The sequence below is a fragment of the Hemitrygon akajei genome, chromosome 1 (assembly GCF_048418815.1).
Source record: "Hemitrygon akajei chromosome 1, sHemAka1.3, whole genome shotgun sequence".
Lineage (NCBI taxonomy): Eukaryota > Metazoa > Chordata > Chondrichthyes > Myliobatiformes > Dasyatidae > Hemitrygon > Hemitrygon akajei.
The window spans coordinates 209,556,952-209,574,087 of NC_133124.1; the positions used below are offsets into that span (position 1 = coordinate 209,556,952).

A 17,136-nucleotide genomic window follows, 5' to 3' on the forward strand; every position below is an offset into this window, starting at 1 on the left:
AAAGCATTGGTATTGGTGCTCCACTCAGGTCTGTCATCCAGGTGCACGCCCAGGCACTTGTGGGCCCTCACCACATCCATGTCCTCACCATCAATAGTAACAGGGAGCAGTGCAGGCTTAGTTTTCCTAAAGCCCATCACCGTCTCCTTTGTCTTACTGATGTTGAGCTGCAGATGATTCAGCTTGCACCATTTGACAAAGTCCTCCACCAGGGTCCCTGTATTTATCCTCCTGTCCTCCCTTTATACACCCAACTATTGCTGAGTCATCAGAGAAATTCTGCAGTCAAGTCAAATCAATGATTCCATGACTCAGTGTAATACCTGAAGGCTGAGGTATACAGGGTACACAGGAAGAGAGCCCTTGTGGGGCCCCAGTGCTGTTTATAGCCATATTTGACACACAGCTCTGAAGCCGCACAAACTTTGTGATCTGCCAGCCAGGTAGTTCATTATCCAGGATACAATGGAAGTGCCAGTCTGCAGCGAACTGAACCTTTCTCCCAGCAGTGAGGGCTGTATGGTATTGAAGGCACTTGAAAAATCAAAAAAACATGATCCTCGCAGTACTGTCCTGCTTATCCAAATGGGACTAGGCTCTGTTCAGCAGGTAGATGACACCATTGCTAACTCCAACGTGCTCCTGGTAGGCAAACTCAATAGGCAAATTGATAACGTGATTGACCATGGTCATCTTTTCAGGGAAGAGGAGTCTGAAACTAGAGAGCATGTTGTAATCGTAACCATCCCAACTACTTCCTTCAGCACCTTGTCCCATTTGCCCACCTCCGTCTGTGTGAGGAAGTTGCCCCCTCAGGTTCCCTTTACATCTATTCCCCTCACCTTAAAGCTATACTCAGAGGCCACATTATTAGGTATACCTGCAGGCCGAATCAACTAATCAGCCTTTAATCAGCCAATCTTGTGACAGCAACTCAATGCATAATATCATGCAGACATGGTCAAGTAGTTCAGTTGCTGTTCAGACCAAATATCAGAATGAGGGAGAAGTGCAATCCAAGTGATTTAGGACCATGGAATGATAGTTAGTGCCAAATGGGGTGGTTTGAATATCAGAGAAACTGCTGATCTTCTGAGAGTGTACCTAATAAAGCGACCACAAGAGTAGAGCCCGATGTGGTTTTCTGCTGCTGTAGCCCATCTAGGATCGGAGTTTTCTGTGTTCAGAGATGCTCTTCTGCATGCCACTTTGTAACGTGTGGTTATTTGAGTTACTGTCGCCTTCCTGTCAGCTTGAACCAGAAATTCCACTTCAGGTGATGGAGCAGAGGTGCTCAACTTGTTCTCGGTGTGAAACGTCGACTGTTTATTCCCTTCATAAGCACAAGAGATTCTTCAGATGCTGGAAATCCAGAGTAATATCCACAAAAGACAGGGGGAAGTCAGCATCTATAGAAAGGTGTAAGCTGTTGCTGTTTCAGGCCGAGACTCTTTGTCAAGATTGGGTCCTGTTCTGATGACAGGACTCGGCCAGAAATGTCAACTCTTTATTCTTTTCCATAGATGTGCCCGACTGTGTGTGTGTGTGTGTGTGTGTGTGTGTGTGTGTGTGTGTGTGTGTGTGTGTGTGTGTGTGTGTGTGTGTGTGTGTGTGTGTGTGTGTGTGTGTGTGTGTGTGTGTGTCTGTCTTGCTCGGGTTATTGATTACTTCCCAGTGTTACGTTCCCCGTAACTGGGTGACTTACCAGCAAAGATAGAGAGGTCCGCTGAAGTCTGATGGTACTATTTTCAAACGTTTTTTATTTATAAAGGGGCACAAACGTATGGTTAATACAAAACATTCAGATCATATACATCGTCAATACTCAATCTAAAGCACAGGTATAGTAATAATCAATCAGAAATAAGCTCTATCGTTGTCTAGGGGATAATACTGAGTCCAATGGAAATATAAAAGTCACTCAGAAGTCTGCAGGCTTTTCCGTTTGGGAACCGCTGGCATTTCACATGTTGGAGAGAGGGATTGGTGAGAGAAAGGAACACTTGCCCGTTGTCTTTGCGAAGCAAATCCCTGTTGTTAGTTAAAAACGGTTTCTCCATTGGGAGCCACAGACTCCCGATCCGGAATCTAACGCACGTGGCTTCCTTAAAATTGGCTTCCCGCTCTGACAGGAAGCGCTATCGTGTCTTCTTCGTGTGTCTCCTTGGTGCGTCTGAGGGGCCGCCTCGGCAGCCCACCTTTTATCGGGACTTGCAGGGTTGTAGCTGTCAATCAGGGTGGGGTGAGGCAATCTCTCCTCATCTCCCAGCCCACGTTGCCCTGAGGGTTTGCACGTAACCCAGTCCCCATTCCACAAAGGTGTCTCCAAGAGACAATGGCTATTTCCGTGGCTTTTGTCTGGCTGAGAGGCCAGACCACATTCCAAAACCTTGAGGCCTCTCCCTCACTCTCCTGAGTCCAATTCAGCACGTCGCTCTCTCTCTTGGGTCATTGACCCCCCCCCCCCCCCCTTCACTAGGGCTCTTGCGATTCTCACAAAGGAGGGGGCTGGGGTCATAACACCAGGAAACACAGATTTGGAGTCTGATGTTGCTAAAGTCACTTTGAAAGGCAACACTCACAGCAAATCACTGTACTCTGCCTCTTACTTCACAGGTTGTATTATCTACAACCCTCAACGTGGATGGGCACGTGCTGGCCGTCTCGGACAACATGTTTGTGCACAACAACTCAAAGCATGGACGCAGAGCCCGACGCCTGGATCCCACAGAAGGTACTTTCCCATTTTTCCCAGTTCAATATTCATGGTTTCCTTAATGGTGTAGAGCAGTGGTTCCCAATCTAATGTCCATGGACCCCTTGCTGAATGTCTATGGCATAAAAAACGTTGGGAAGCCCTGGTGCATCTAACCACCTACTCTTAAGTGTTGATCCAGTGTGTGTGTGTGTGTGTGTGTGTGTGTGTGTGTGTGTGTGTGTGTGTGTGTGTGTGTGTGTGTGTGTGTGTGTGTGTGTGTGTGTGTGTGTGTGTGTGTGTGTGTGTGTGTGTGTGTGTGTGTGTGTGTGTGTGGTTTACTTATTTGGCAGTCTCTATGTGTTACTGGCAAGGACAGTATATATTATGCATCCCTTGTTATTCTTGAATTGAATGGCTTTCCATTTACCATAAGAAATAGGAGCAGAATTTGGCCATTTGGCTCATCGAGAATGCTGTGCTATTTCATCATGGCTGATCCATCTTCCCTCTCAGCCTCAGTCTCCTGCCTTCTCCCCATATCCCTTCATGCCCTGACCAGTCAAGAATCAATCAACCAATCTGCCTTAAATATATATAAAGAATTGGCCTCCACAGCTGCCTGTGGCAAAGAATTCCACAGATTCCTCACTCTCTGGCTAAAGAAATTCCTTCTCATCTCCATTCTAAAAGGACACCCCTCTATTCTGAGGCTGTGTCCTCTGGTCTTCGACTCCCCCACCATAGGAAATATCCTCTTCACATCCACTCTATCAAGGCCTTTCACCATTCGATAGGTAAATTCCTTGGTAGGTCTGGAATTACATGTAGGACAGATTGTGTAGGCATGAAGGATTTCCGTCCCTTCACAGCGTTATTGGCCAAGGTGCATTTTTGGAGTGATACAGCAAGGAGGCAACACCTTTGGCCCAACGTCTTGTAATTTCTGCCCCTCTCTCCCTTTCTCTTTTTCCAGTCCTCATTCTGGTTACCCCTTCTCCTCTCCTCACTTGTCCATCACCTCCCTCTGGCTCCCCACCACCCAAGCTCCACTGTCTTCTCCTATTAGATTGCTCCTCCTTCTCTTCCACCTATCCCTTCCCAGCTTCTTACTTCAACACCCCACCCTTCCCCACCTTCTCCCCCACCTCTCACTCCCCAGCTTGTACTCCTCCCCCTCCCAACATCTGGCTTTTGCCCCCTTCCTTTCCAGTCCTGATAGAGGATCTTGGCCCGAAACATAGATATTTTATTCCTTTCCACAGATGCTGTCTGACTTGCTGAGTTACCCTGGCATTTTGTGTGTGTTGCCCACCTAAGCCGGTCTCTTTTTCCTACATTGAAGCCTTTCCTATTGATTTTCTGTAGTCATCATGACTAATAACTAACCTTAAATATGAGGTGATTAAGAGAACTTGTTCCTTTGCTGCCAGGATGTATTTGGACTCTGATCACTGGATTGATATTAGCTCAGTGCTCCAGAGTAAATTAATCAGTGTGTAACCACTTTACCTCCAGTCTCAATCAACAAGATATTAGACCATAAGAAATAGCAGCAGAATTGGGCCATTTAGCCCATCAAGTATGTTTTGATTAACTGGAGTCAGGCCATTCATGAAAACCATAAGTTATAGGAGCAGAAAGGGGTGATTTGGCCAATCGAGTCTGCTCTGCCATTTCATCATGGCTGATCCATTTCCCTCTCCGATTTCCTCTCTTCACCCCGTATCCCTCCATCCCCTGACTAATCAAGAATCTATCAACCTCTGCATTAAATATACCCAATGACTTGGCCTTCATGCCCAGCTGTGGCAATGAATTCCACAGATCCACCACTCTCCAGCTATAGAAATTCCTCCTCATCTCTGTTCTAGATGAACGTCTCTCTGTTCTGAGGCTATTCCCTCTGATCTTAGACTCCCTCACCGTAGGAAGCAACCTTTCCACATCCACTCTGTCGAGGCCTTTCAGCATTTGATAGGTTGCAATGAGATTCCCCCCTCATGCTTCTGAGTTCCGGTGAGTGCTGGTCCAGAGTCATCAAACGCTCCTCATATGATAAGCCTTTCAATCCCGGAAACCTTTTTTGTGAACCCTCTCCAAAGTCAGCACATCCTTTGTCAGATAAGGGGCCAAAACTGCTCACACAGTACTCCAAGTGAGGCCTCACCAGTGCCTTATAAAGCCTCAGCATTACATCCTTTCTTTTATATTCTAGATCTAGAGTTATCACCTCTCTTCCTTCCAGGTGTACTAATTCCTCACAATCAATATTATTCTGTATGGGTTTCCTATATTCTGTGGGGTTATAGGGCACAGCCTCAGATCTCTTCAGAACAAAGATGAGGAGCAACTTCTTTAGCCAAAAGCGTGGTGAATCTGTGGAATTCACTGACGGCTACAGAGGCCAAGTCATTGGGAACGTTTAAAGTGGAGATTGGTAGGTTTGTAGGGGCATAGGACATCGAAGTTTATGGGGAGAAGGCAGGAGAACGGGGTGGAAGTCATGATGGAACAGCGGAGCAAACTCATTGTGCCGAATGGCCAAATTCTGCTCTGATGTCTTACGATCTTATGGTCTTAAATGTCTGAATTTCATACCTTTACTGGCTGTAGTTTGGATATGTGGATTGTGGAGCTAGTTCCATGGCGCTGTACACGTGTGGGCTGTTAGTTCCAACAGTTAGTATTACTGTAATGAATACTTACTTAAGCTAAGTATGCGAGTTTAAAAGGAAAAAAGGGAAAGGGAAAAGGGACAGGTTGTTGCCGATTCCCAAGTTGGGGTAACTCGAACGTGCGACACTGCAGACTGTAACATCGAAACGGCGAGCTGTTGGTCTCCCCTCCCACAACGGCAGGAGCGGTACCTCTCTCTCCCTCATTAGAAAGAGAGAGAGAACCTGTGGCATGTCGAGCTGCTGGTACGAACAGTGTTTTTTGATGGACTCTTTGGGGACTTTGCTGACGCTTCCTGCTGGGAAGGCGAAGGGTAGGGTTGATGCTTTGCTGGTACTTGTGCATAGGAGGCGGAAAGGGGTCCTTCGGGGTTCTAACGTTTCTTTTCTGTCATTCATTCTTTGGGATTTTTTCTTCTGTTTCATGGATGTCTGTGAAGAGTAAGAATTTCAAGTTGTAGACTTTAAATATTCTCTGATATTAAATGGAGCCCATGGAACTGTTGAATATATTGAAAGTAGATTTGCAATGTATTTTTGGAGAAATACTTCCATTGACTCCAAGCCTCGACTGAAGGATAATGGCTAATAGATTCAGAATTTGCAGAGGAAACAATTTGACTTGGGGGAGAGGACGGGGCTCTATGCAGCAAAACCCGGGTCAATCACAAACTTGACGTCGGAAAGAGCAGAGGGATAGTGAAACCGCCAGTAGATTGCATAGAAGGAAGGCTCGTCCATGTGTGCGGCTCTTGCCTCCATGTTTGGAGAGGAATTAATTACTTTTGCAGAGCTGTAGAGTAGCCAAACACAGCGTCCAATTTGTACTCAATTAAGCCCCATAGGCATGGAGATAAATAGCCAGAAAATGGCACTAACTGCATAATAAACGTTGGCAAGAATAAACCTGAACAGGTGATGTGGGTCTTGGTTTAAAACCTCGTGGGGGGACTCATCTATCATCAGCTTGGGTGAGTGTCAAACTTCAGAACCAATCCTGCATTAATCCCTCTTTTACTCTCCCCACATCCCTCTCATCTTCCTCCCAGATTCCATCACTCAGTCACACACTAGCGGCAATTCACAATTGTCAATTAACCTCTCATCTTGTATGCCATCATTGGGAGAGTGTACAAACTCCTTACAGGCAGTGGTGAATTGAACCCTGATCTTACAATTTTTGCAGCAAACGTTTATGCTAACTGTTATTCTACCATGCTGTTGATAATGTTTACATAGCATGCCTGTTATGCCGCTGGTGTTTAAGGCAGCAGTTAAGCTCCTCCTTCTCTGTCTGTACATGTTGTCACACACAGATATAGAAGGATTCTTCAAAGCTCTTTCTGTATCATTTTTTTTTTACCAGTCAGGGTTGTTATCCCTGAACTGAACACCCGAACCTTGAGGACTGGCAGACCACTCTTAGTCTGGCCTCTACCCTTTGACCTGTTTGGCATGGGTGACTCTACCAAGAGCCAGAGCATAAAGCCCTGACTCCAGCCAGCATAGCTCTCCGGGTCATTGAGGCATGCAAGTCTCCAAGCCACGACAAGGTTGGGGTCGTCTTGGAGGTCATAAAGTTTATTACAGGATAATTTTCCATTGCGGCCACACTGATGTACTACAATGTGGTGTTGCATCATAGATCCAGTGACCTGGGTTCAATCTTGACCGCTGCTACTGTCTGAGTAGAGTTCGCACTTTCTCCCTGTGACTGGGTGGGTTTACCCTGGACGCTCCAGTTTCCCTCCACTTCCCTAAAAGAAAACATGCAGGTTGGCAGATCTTCTTAACATTTCCAAAGTACAGTGAAAGCTTTACTTCTGGACCATCGATGAAGTCTTTCCTGCTGCCTCTAATGTGCTGGGGAGCCTTAAAAACTTTGCCGTGGGCACTGTGTGGGAACATGCGCCCATCTAGATCCGTCACAAAGATTTGCTTATATGCTGTAAGACCATCAGGTTTGCGTCGCAAGATCTCTGTTGGCTTCCACATTGGAGGAACAATGTAACACATATAAAATGCTGAAGGAACTCAACAGGTCAGGCGGCATCTATGGAGAGGAATAAACAGTCGATGTTTCGAGACAGGGCCCTTCTTCAGGACTGGATAAGAAGGGAGTAGGAGAGGAAAGTATAGAGACTGGCAGGTGGATCCAGCTGAGGGGGGGAGGTAGGTGGGTGGGGAAGGGGAGAGGTTGGAGTGAGAAGCTGGGAGTTGATAGGAGGAAAAGTAAAGGGCTGAAGGAGAAGAAATCTGATAGGAGAGGAGAGTAAGGACAATGCTTGTTGGAAAAAATGACATTGTCCCAAGTTATGCCCTCAAAGACTGTGTGGAGTTAACCAGACTTAATGGCGAAGAAACTCTTCTTGGGCTTCAAGTCGGGTACAGGTATCGATTATAACTGGCAGTTCAATGGTAAACTCTGCTATCTTCTTCAGGGATGATGCCTGGGTAAGTCTAGTCCAGTGGTATTTATACCCATATTCATATGTGCCAGGAAAGCACTAGATCCTTTTTCAAGACTTAATGGGTTAAACAATTGGACCATCGACATTTGACCATGAAACATGATTAAGTCAGTGAAGAATGTGCAGTGGTGTTAATTTCCTGCCACTGGACCTCTGTAGTGAATAAAGTCCCAGGAACCAGAGGAAGAAAACATGCCTTTCTTTTCTCTCTCCCAAGGCTGATTGAAAGTGATTGACTCACAGCTCAGACACGGCTCGAGCGTCTGGCCCTCTGCCAGGTTCCTACACTCTCTCCTCTGACCCTGTCAGCACAAAGTTGGAGGTGATGGATTGAGGCGGGATGCGGCCCTGAAACCATATCGCTTGTGACAGTGTGAGAAATCGCGAGGTTAAAGGCAGCCCTTGCCTGAGCTGCCGAGGAGCGGGTGGAAGCTTGTTCCCGGTGACGTCGTGTTAAGTGGGTACAGCTGAACTTCAGGAAGTGTTAGTCTGGGGATGGCTGCGACGGTGAATGAATGGCTTTTACCTGCCGCTGCTGAGCCTCTTGGTGATTAATCTACCGGCCATGTGGACAGGCACATTTCACCCCCTACCATTAATAATATAAAGGCTAATATAGACACAGTTGTGTTTTTGGTGGTTACAGTAGCAGCTTATTATGTTAGCCTAACAGCAATCCTGATACCTGGAACAGGAGATGTGTTCAGATCTATAGGGTATTTAAATTCTATTAAATAAATCTGGAATAAGAAACCAGCCTTGGTAATGGTGACCACAAAACTATCAAATTATCGTAAATGTGTGTTTGGTTCAGGTGGTGGCAGGGAGCCTTCCATCCCTCATCGGTTTCACCCATACGTGACTCTAGGCTGGCGGTAGTGTAGGTGACGTCTAACCGCCCTGTGAAGTGGCAAGGGAAACTGCAGGAGTGATGAATGATGCCCGTATCTGCTTGGATTAATGAAAGTAAAGTATGGATAAGGCAGCCGGCAGTCGTTCTGTAAGGATACCTTCTCGCTCTCGGGGTAATGGCCGAGCTCAGTCTTCCATCGCTGTTGCTCAGTAGGGTGTAACGCTGGTGACTCCAGGGCTGGCGAGGGAAGGAAGGGATTAGCCACCAGAACCGTGCAAGGATACAATAAACTTGCTCCGTGACTTATCGACAAATAGCAACTCTCCACCCGTTTTTAATGACGGTGCTTCTCAGAGGGAAAAGTTATCTCGGGCAGTGTCTGTGGGGAGGGGGGGGGGGGGGAAGGGATCGTCAAACGTTTCAGCTCAAAAGCTGAAGTACTGAGGCCGAGTTTCAATCTGAGATATCAGCAGTTACTTTCCTCCCGCAGATGCTGCTCGATCTGCTGAGTTCCTCCAGCAGATTGTTAACTTGGTAGGTAAAAACAAATTGATCCTATTTCAGATGCTCCCTCATGAATAAATGAACAAGTAAGACTCACTCGTGGGTAGTGCCCCCCCCACTTAGAGAGCCAGGAATTAAATAATATTAGCTTCAGTGTTGAACAGAATTAACTCCGTCTGGTTGGAGTCAAATTTATCATCGGTATGCACAACCATGTGTTCAAAGTTCAATGTAAGTTTATTATCAAAGTACATATATGTCACCATATACAAGCCTGAGACTCATTTTCTTGTGGGCATACTCAATAAATCCGATAACCATAATAGAATCAATGATAGACCGTGTCAACAGGGCGGACAACCAGTGTGCAAGAGGCAATAAACTGCAAATACAAAAAAAGCAATAAATCATAAATAAATAAGCAATAAGTATCAAGATCATGAGATGAAGATTCCTTGAAAGTGAGTCCATAGGTTGTGGGAACAGTTCAGTGATGGTGGCAAGTGAATTTGAGTGAAATTATCCCTTCTGGTTCAAGAAGCTGATGGTTGAGAGTTAACAAGTGTTCCTGAACCTGGTGGTGTGGGTCCTCAGGCTCCTGTATACTCAGGTGCAATGAAAAACTTACTTGCAGCAACACCACAGGCATGTAGCATCAGAGACACAGCCTTCACAGGAAAACACAGATTAAACATAAATTATACAAACATTAAGAAAAAACACAACAGCAATAAAATAAGTCCATTGTAGTGCAAAGTGGTCATATTGCAGCCACACCATTCCAAGTTGACTAACAATGGTTCAAAACCGAGATCAATACTCCTGGGTCAAGGAGATGAAGTAAATCCCCGCAAACACTGGTCCATGGCCTCCTCTTGTGCCATGAAGAGGCCACCCTCAGGGTAGAGGAGTAACACCTTATATTCCGTCTGGGGAGCTTCCAACCTGATGGCATGAACATTGATTTTCCTTCTGCTAAAAATAATTCCCTCCCCCTTCCCTCTTCTATTCCCCATTCTGGCCCCTTACCTCTTCTCCTCACCTGCATATTGCCTCCCCTAGTGCCCTTCCTTCTTCCCTTTCTCCTATGGTCAAGTTCCTTCCTCTCCAGCCATTTACCTTTCCCGCTTATTTGGCTTCACCTATCACCTTCCAAACTAGCCGCCCTTCCGCTTCCCTCTTCCTTTCCAGTCCTGAAGAAGAGTCTTGGCCAAAAACATCAGCTGTTTATTTGTTTCCACAGATGCTGCCTCAGCTGCTGAGTTCCTCCAGCGTTTTGCGTGTGTTGCTCTAGTTGTTAAGTGAGATGAGTAAGCAAACTACATTACCCTAGAACGTAAATAACTCTGCCTCCCATACATCCCTGCCTGCTCAAATAACCCCCCTGTGTCTTTCTTTACTGAACACTCTCTATACTGCACCATTCCCTTACCTCCTTCACCTTCACTTTCATTAGGAACTCATGGACTTCTATGCTACTAAGATGGTGACCATCAAGTTGAATGCCTCTTACCTTCCAAAGTTTTCTCTTGACCTGGTCCTGAATTCCTGTCCTTGGCTTCCCTTTTTTCTCTAATCTACCCCAAAGGAGTGATGGAGGGGAGCAGCAGGAAAGCAGACCCTTTGGCCCACTGGGTGTATGCTGGCCTTTAACGACCCATTTATCCCAACTCTACATTAGTCTCACACATCTGGTTCTCATCAGCACCCTCCCAGGTTCGACCACTCGCCTTGATACCAAGGACAAATCACTGTGTCTAACTAACCTACCGACACATATTGCATGTGTTTGGTTTGTAGAAGGACAACAGAGTACCCACATCGTCACAGGAAGATCAGGTAAACTCCTGGTTCACTGGAGTTGTGAGGCAGCAGCTCCATGAGATTCACCTCCATGTTTCCAATAGAGGGAGAGTCTAGGATCAGAGAGCACAGCCTCAGAATAGAAGGACATCCCTTTAGAACTGAGATGAGGAGGAATTTCTTTAGCCAGAGGGTGGGGAATTTGTGGAATTTGTTGCCACAGACCGCTGTGGAGGTCAAGTCATGGGGTGGGTATATCTGAAGCGGAGTTTGATGGGTTCTTAATTAGTCAGAGGGTCAAAGGTTTGGGAAGTAGGCAGGAGAGTGGGGTTGAGAAGGAAAATAAATCAGCCATGATCAAATGGCGAAACAGAATCGAAAGGCCAAATGGTCTCACCCTGCTCTTATAGTCTTATGATCTTATTGATACATCTATGTTTGTGGAGCCTTACACACAGTAGGTATATCATAAAAGGGACCTCATTTACTCTAAAATAATTTTTGGTGGATGGAGGTTGTGAACAGCACAGGGAACATTTATGGAGGGAAAACAACTATCGAACTTGTAATGTAGGAAAACCTTAATTATCAAGACCCTATCAGCCTCCACTTTAAATATACCAAATGACTTGGTCTTCTCAGCCATCTGTGGCAGAAGTTGCACAGATTCACTACCCTCTTGCTAACGAAACCTTCCTCATCTCTATACTAAAGGGATGTCCTTCCAGTTATAGGCTGTGCCCTCCGGTCCTAGATTTCCCCACCATATGAAATATCTTCTCTACATCCACTTAATCTAAGCCTTTCAATAGGTTTCAATAAGGTCACCTCTCATTCTTTAATTCATCTATTCTACAGGCCCAGAGCCATCAAACGATCATATGTTAACCCTTCCATTCCCACTATCATTGGCAGATCCACTCCCCCGACCCCCAACAGATGTTGTATGAACCACTGAATTTCTCCAACAGATCGCTTGCTACTCCAGATTCCAACATCTGTTATCTCTTGTGTCCCTGTCTTTCTTTACCATGTTGGCCGCAGCTCAGCCCCACGTTTGATTAGAGTCTTCAGCCATAGCAGACGAACATACACACACTACCCTTCAAGTGGATAATGAAGCGCAGCTGAATTGCTTAAAGACGGGATAATCACCTGCGAGTGCAGTTTCACAAAGGTTCACAGATTGAGAGTGTTTAGAAACAGTAATTTAGCCAAAGCTGTGCAAATGTGCACCTTGCTTTTGATAGCTCCTCAACCTCAATCTGTAGCATAGCAATTAATGCAATCGTTTTTGAGGGCTGGCTGCAAGATTGGGGTTCGATTCCCAGCGCTGTCTGTAAGGAGATTGTACGTTCTACCCGCGATTGTGCGGTTCCCTTTGAGTGCTCCAGTTTCCGCCCGCGTTTCAACGGCGTACGCGTTAGGGTGATGGGCATGCTATGTTGGCGCTGGAAGTGTGGGACACTTGCGCGCTGCCCAGCACAAATCTCCCTGATTTGATTTGACGCAAACAATGCATTTCACAGTAGCACACACAAAATTCCGGAGGAACTCAGCTGGTCAGGCAGCATCTACAGAAGGGAATACATTGCTGACATTTTAGGCTGAGACACTTCATCAGGTCCACATTAAGGACCACATCACCCAGGACATTCCCTCTTCACATTGTTACCATCAGGAAGGAGGTACAGGAGCCCGAAGGCACACACTCAACGATTCAGGAACAGCCTCTTCTCCTCTACCATCACATTTCTGAATGGACATTGAACCCATGAACACCACTTTGTTTCCCCTTTTTGCATTATTTATTTAATTTAGATGTTTTTAAAATATGTATATATTGACGATAATTTCCAGTTTTTTATTATTATGTACTGCTGCTGCATAACAATTATTTTCCCGACATATGCCGGTGATACTCAACCTGATTCTGATTCTGAAAGGAAGGGGGATGAAGCCAGAATACGAAGGTGGGAGAGGGGGACGAATACAAGCTGGCAGGTGCTCGGTGAAACCTGGAGAGGGGGCAGGTGGGTGGATGGGTGAGTGAGGAGGGTGCTGAAGTAAGAAACTCAGAGGTGATAGGTGGAAACGGTCAAGGGCCGTAAAGAAGGAGTATTCTGAGGAGTCCATAATGTATATCAGAAAATTTTGAAGGGTCATATTTTAAGATTTAAAATTGCTCTGTGGGGGTGTCTGAATTGCAGGCACGCTATCCCTCTTCTTGGAATCTTGTTCAGTGGAAAACAGGAAAAAGGAGAGAGTTGGGGGCTGGGGGTAACACAGAGATGATTAAAGGCAAAAGGTACTTTGATGGGTATAAGGATAACATTTTCTTTTACCCAGCGGCTGGAGTTGAAATGGAACTCTCTGCCTGTAAAACAGGATCGAAAAGGCAATTGACAGAAGTTACCCTGTAGGCTTGCAGGGAGGGCATAGCGGTGTGAGACGTGTGTGGTAGCATGAGAAAGAGACAGTTAGGCACTTGATGGGCCAAATGGCTAACTTCTATCCTCTAACAATTCTCCGATTCTGTGAGCGAGAAGGAAGTGATGTGAAAGAAATGCTTAGTGAAGCAGACACATTTTACTGTCATGTGATCAGTGAGGAGAAGTGGAATAGTTTTAAGCGATGTCAGCATTGCAGGGTTAAACCGTACAATGGAAGGTTTTACAGAATAACATACTAACATATCTAGTCTCCTAGTATAAATCCTCACACTGCTTAAACTAAAATACTTCTTAAAAAAAACTTTGCCAAATGCTCTACATGGTGTGTGTGTGTGTGTGTGTGTGTGTGTGTGTGTGTGTGTGTGTGTGTGTGTGTGTGTGTGTGTGTGTGTGTGTGTGTGTGTGTGTGTGTGTGTGTGTGTGTGTGTGTGTGTGTGTGTGTGTGTGTGTGTGTGTGTGTGTGTGTGTATATATATATATATATATATATTTATTTCTGGGTGTATATTACAAATTCTTTCAAAAGTTAAATCAGGATTAGGTTCCTTCTGAACAGAACTGGATCCAGCGAGTTGTATTACTGTTGCAATTCTTCCATATTTATAAAGTAACAGCTCGTTTCAAAATGGATTATCTTTCTAGCCTGAAGTTAGAGTGGCCACCAACAAACCACGTTCGATATCTAATGGTTTTATGCATTTAAATCAGTCACGAACACGACTGTTTACAGATCATCCAGGCCAATCACAGGAGTGAAAACCTTGTGGCCGTGGAAGAAAAACCTTGTACTGACATCCAGAGGCATGCAGAATCCTCCCTTTCCAGATTTTCCTTCCTCCTCCCCAAATCCACGCGAGGTTTAATGCCCTGGAAGTGTCAAAAAAAAAATCAGAATGTTCTGGAGAAAATCAATCTCCCGCCTCCGGCTCTCTCCCTGTGCTGATCCACTGACTCATCAGAGTTAGCCCTTTCCACAGGCAACCGCAAAAGGAAATGCTAGGTTCCCCCATGTCCCACTGCACTTCCAGGCAAACATACCAACACACAGCCTGTTTTGAACCTGTCACTCTTACACTAGTCAGCCATGGCTGCTTGCTCTGATTTGCACTGTATTGTATGACAGCACAGGCCCAGCCAATTCTGCTAATAACTGAGCCTTGAGGGAAGTTTATGAAAATGTACAAACCTTTCTTTTATCAAGTTATTTATTCCTCTGTTCTGGTGGTCTCAGTGGAATTCAGCCTGAAGGCCAAGCAAGTGACTTCTTCCAGGCCTCCATCAATTACCAGTTTGGCAAGGACATTTCCTCCAATGTCTTATGCCCTTTTTTTGGAAACCCTTTCGAGTACGGACCAAGTGGAATACGGTCCCTCTTGGATCCTTTATGGCACAGTCCTAAGGAGTATCAGATGGTCGCATGGATGTGGAGGGCTGAGGGGTTTCTGCTGCACCACTCTGTGACTCTGTATGAAATTAGGTGCCAAATGTCAAAGGCACTTGCCAACTTTAGGCCGTGCAAACAATGTTACTTGCATCTTAGCACTAAGTGAGCTGTTTGTATATGATCCAGATATTATACCACTTTCTCACTCTCCATTATTCCACATTGCACTGCCTCATTCATGACTGTCCAACTGTGTTCCCACCTGCGTTTTCAGTCTAACCCTTGCACTGCACAGCCCAGCTCTCTGTTATGTCATCCATAGCAATTTTAATTTAATTAAGGGTCAACGATATTGGCCTACCATGGAGCAGAGACTAAACCTCTGGCAGGATAAAATGTTTGAGAATCAAACCAATGAGTCAATGCAGGAATCATGTCCTGTTGTTGACAGAACAAGTCACAGTAAACAATGGTTAAGCAAAGTCAAAGTTCAAAGTACATATACAACCCTGAGATTTGTTTTCTTGTGGGCATACTCAGCAAATCTATAGGATAGTGTAGGTAGGCCTCCGTTAGTCTCGATAGACCATGGACTTGCTCCTTGGAAAATTTCCAGGGCGCAAGCCTGGGCAAGGTTTTTTTTATGGAAGACCGGCAGTTGTCCCAGCTGCAAGTCTCTCCTCTCCACGCCACCGATGTTGTCCAAGGGAAGGGCATTAGGACCCATACAGCTTGGCACTGGTGTCGTCGCAGAGCAATGTGTGGTTAAGTGCCTTGCTCAAGGACACACACGCAGCATAGTTATCCCCTTTTATTCAAGAGCCTGACGGTTGAGGGGTAGTAACTGTTCTTGAACCTGGTGGTGCAAGTTCTGAGGCTCTTGTACCTTCTACCTGCTGGCAGCAGTGAGAAGAGAGCATGGCCTGGGTGGTGGAGATCTGTGCTGATAGATGCTGCTTTGTCGAAGTATGTATATTTTGCCGTATACTACCCTGAAATTCATTTTCTTGCAGGCATTTGCAGAAAAATAATGAAATATACATTTATGAAAAATTTTACAAATGCAAAGACTGAAAAGCAACAGTAAACTAATGGTTGAGCTACTGAGTCCGAAGAAATGGACTCTCGAACCCTGAGGCACAAGGTTGAGTCCCATCATAGCAAAACGACTGAATTGTTGTTAAGAAAGTTTCAGAGTTGCTAATATCCTTAAGAGGAAGAGGTCTGCTAAAGTTCCAAGTTCAAAATTGAAAGCAAATTTCATGTGAAAGGATGCATATATTGTAAATATTTCCTTGAGATTCATTTTCTTGCAAAGTATTTTATAGGAAAAGGTGCAATATGTGTGGAAAACTGTACGTAAATAGAGATTTACAAATGACCAATGTGGAAAAGAAAACAAATTATGCAAATACATATAAAAATGGTAAATAAATAATACTGAGAACATGAGTTGTAGCGTCTTTGAAAGTGAGTCTGTAGATTGTGGAATCAGTTCTGTATTGAGTGAGTGATGCTATCCTCATTGGTTCAGGATGGTGTAGGGTAATAACTGCTCTGGTGGTGGTGTGGACCCCAAGGCTGTTGACCCTCCTGCCCAGTAGTAGTGAGAAAAGCGATGGGGCAGAAGTGAGTGCAGTTGGTATTACTAGGGAGAAGGTGCTTGGGAGCTGAAATGTCTGATGGTACGTAGGTCACCTGGACCAGATGATCTACACTCAAAGGTCCTGAAGGAGGTAGCTGAAGCGTTTGTGGAGGCATTCGTAATGATCTTTCAAGAATCACTGGATTCTGGCACGGTTTTGGAGGACTGGAAAATTGCAAGTGTCACTCTTCTCTTCAAGAAGGGAGTGAGGCAGAGAAAGGAAATTATAGACCAATTAGCATGACTACAGTGGTTGGGCAGTTGTTGGAGTCCATTATTAAGAATGAGGTTTCGGGGTACTTGGGGGCACATGATTAAATAGGCAAAAGTCAGCATAGCTTCCTGTAAAGATGGAATTATTTGAGGACAAAGGAGAATCGGTGGATACTTGGATTTTCAGAAGACCTTTGACAAGGTGCCACACATGAGGTGACTTAACAGGATAATGTGCGTGGTATAACAGGAAAGACACTAGCAAGGATAGAGGATTGGCTGATTGGCAGGAGGTGAAGGGTGAGAATCAAGGGAGCCTTTCTCATTGGTTGCCGGTGACTAGTGGTGTTACACAGGGTCGGTGTTGGGACTGCTTCTTTTTATGCTATATGTCAGTGATTCAGATAATGGAACTGATGGCTTTTTAGCAATGTTTG

The 17,136-nt window shown here is 45.3% G+C and overlaps 1 protein-coding gene across 12 annotated transcripts in view; it reads left to right on the top strand.

The window, feature by feature from the left end:
- Positions 1-17,136, top strand: part of LOC140734898 (transcription factor COE2) — a 318,188-nt gene that overhangs the window by 209,594 nt on the left and 91,458 nt on the right. For all 12 annotated transcript variants that reach the window (XM_073059600.1, XM_073059582.1, XM_073059608.1 and 9 more), the window contains one exon: positions 2,617-2,734. In XM_073059600.1, the coding sequence (XP_072915701.1) occupies positions 2,617-2,734 (118 nt within the window). The remainder of the gene's footprint in view (positions 1-2,616; positions 2,735-17,136) is intronic.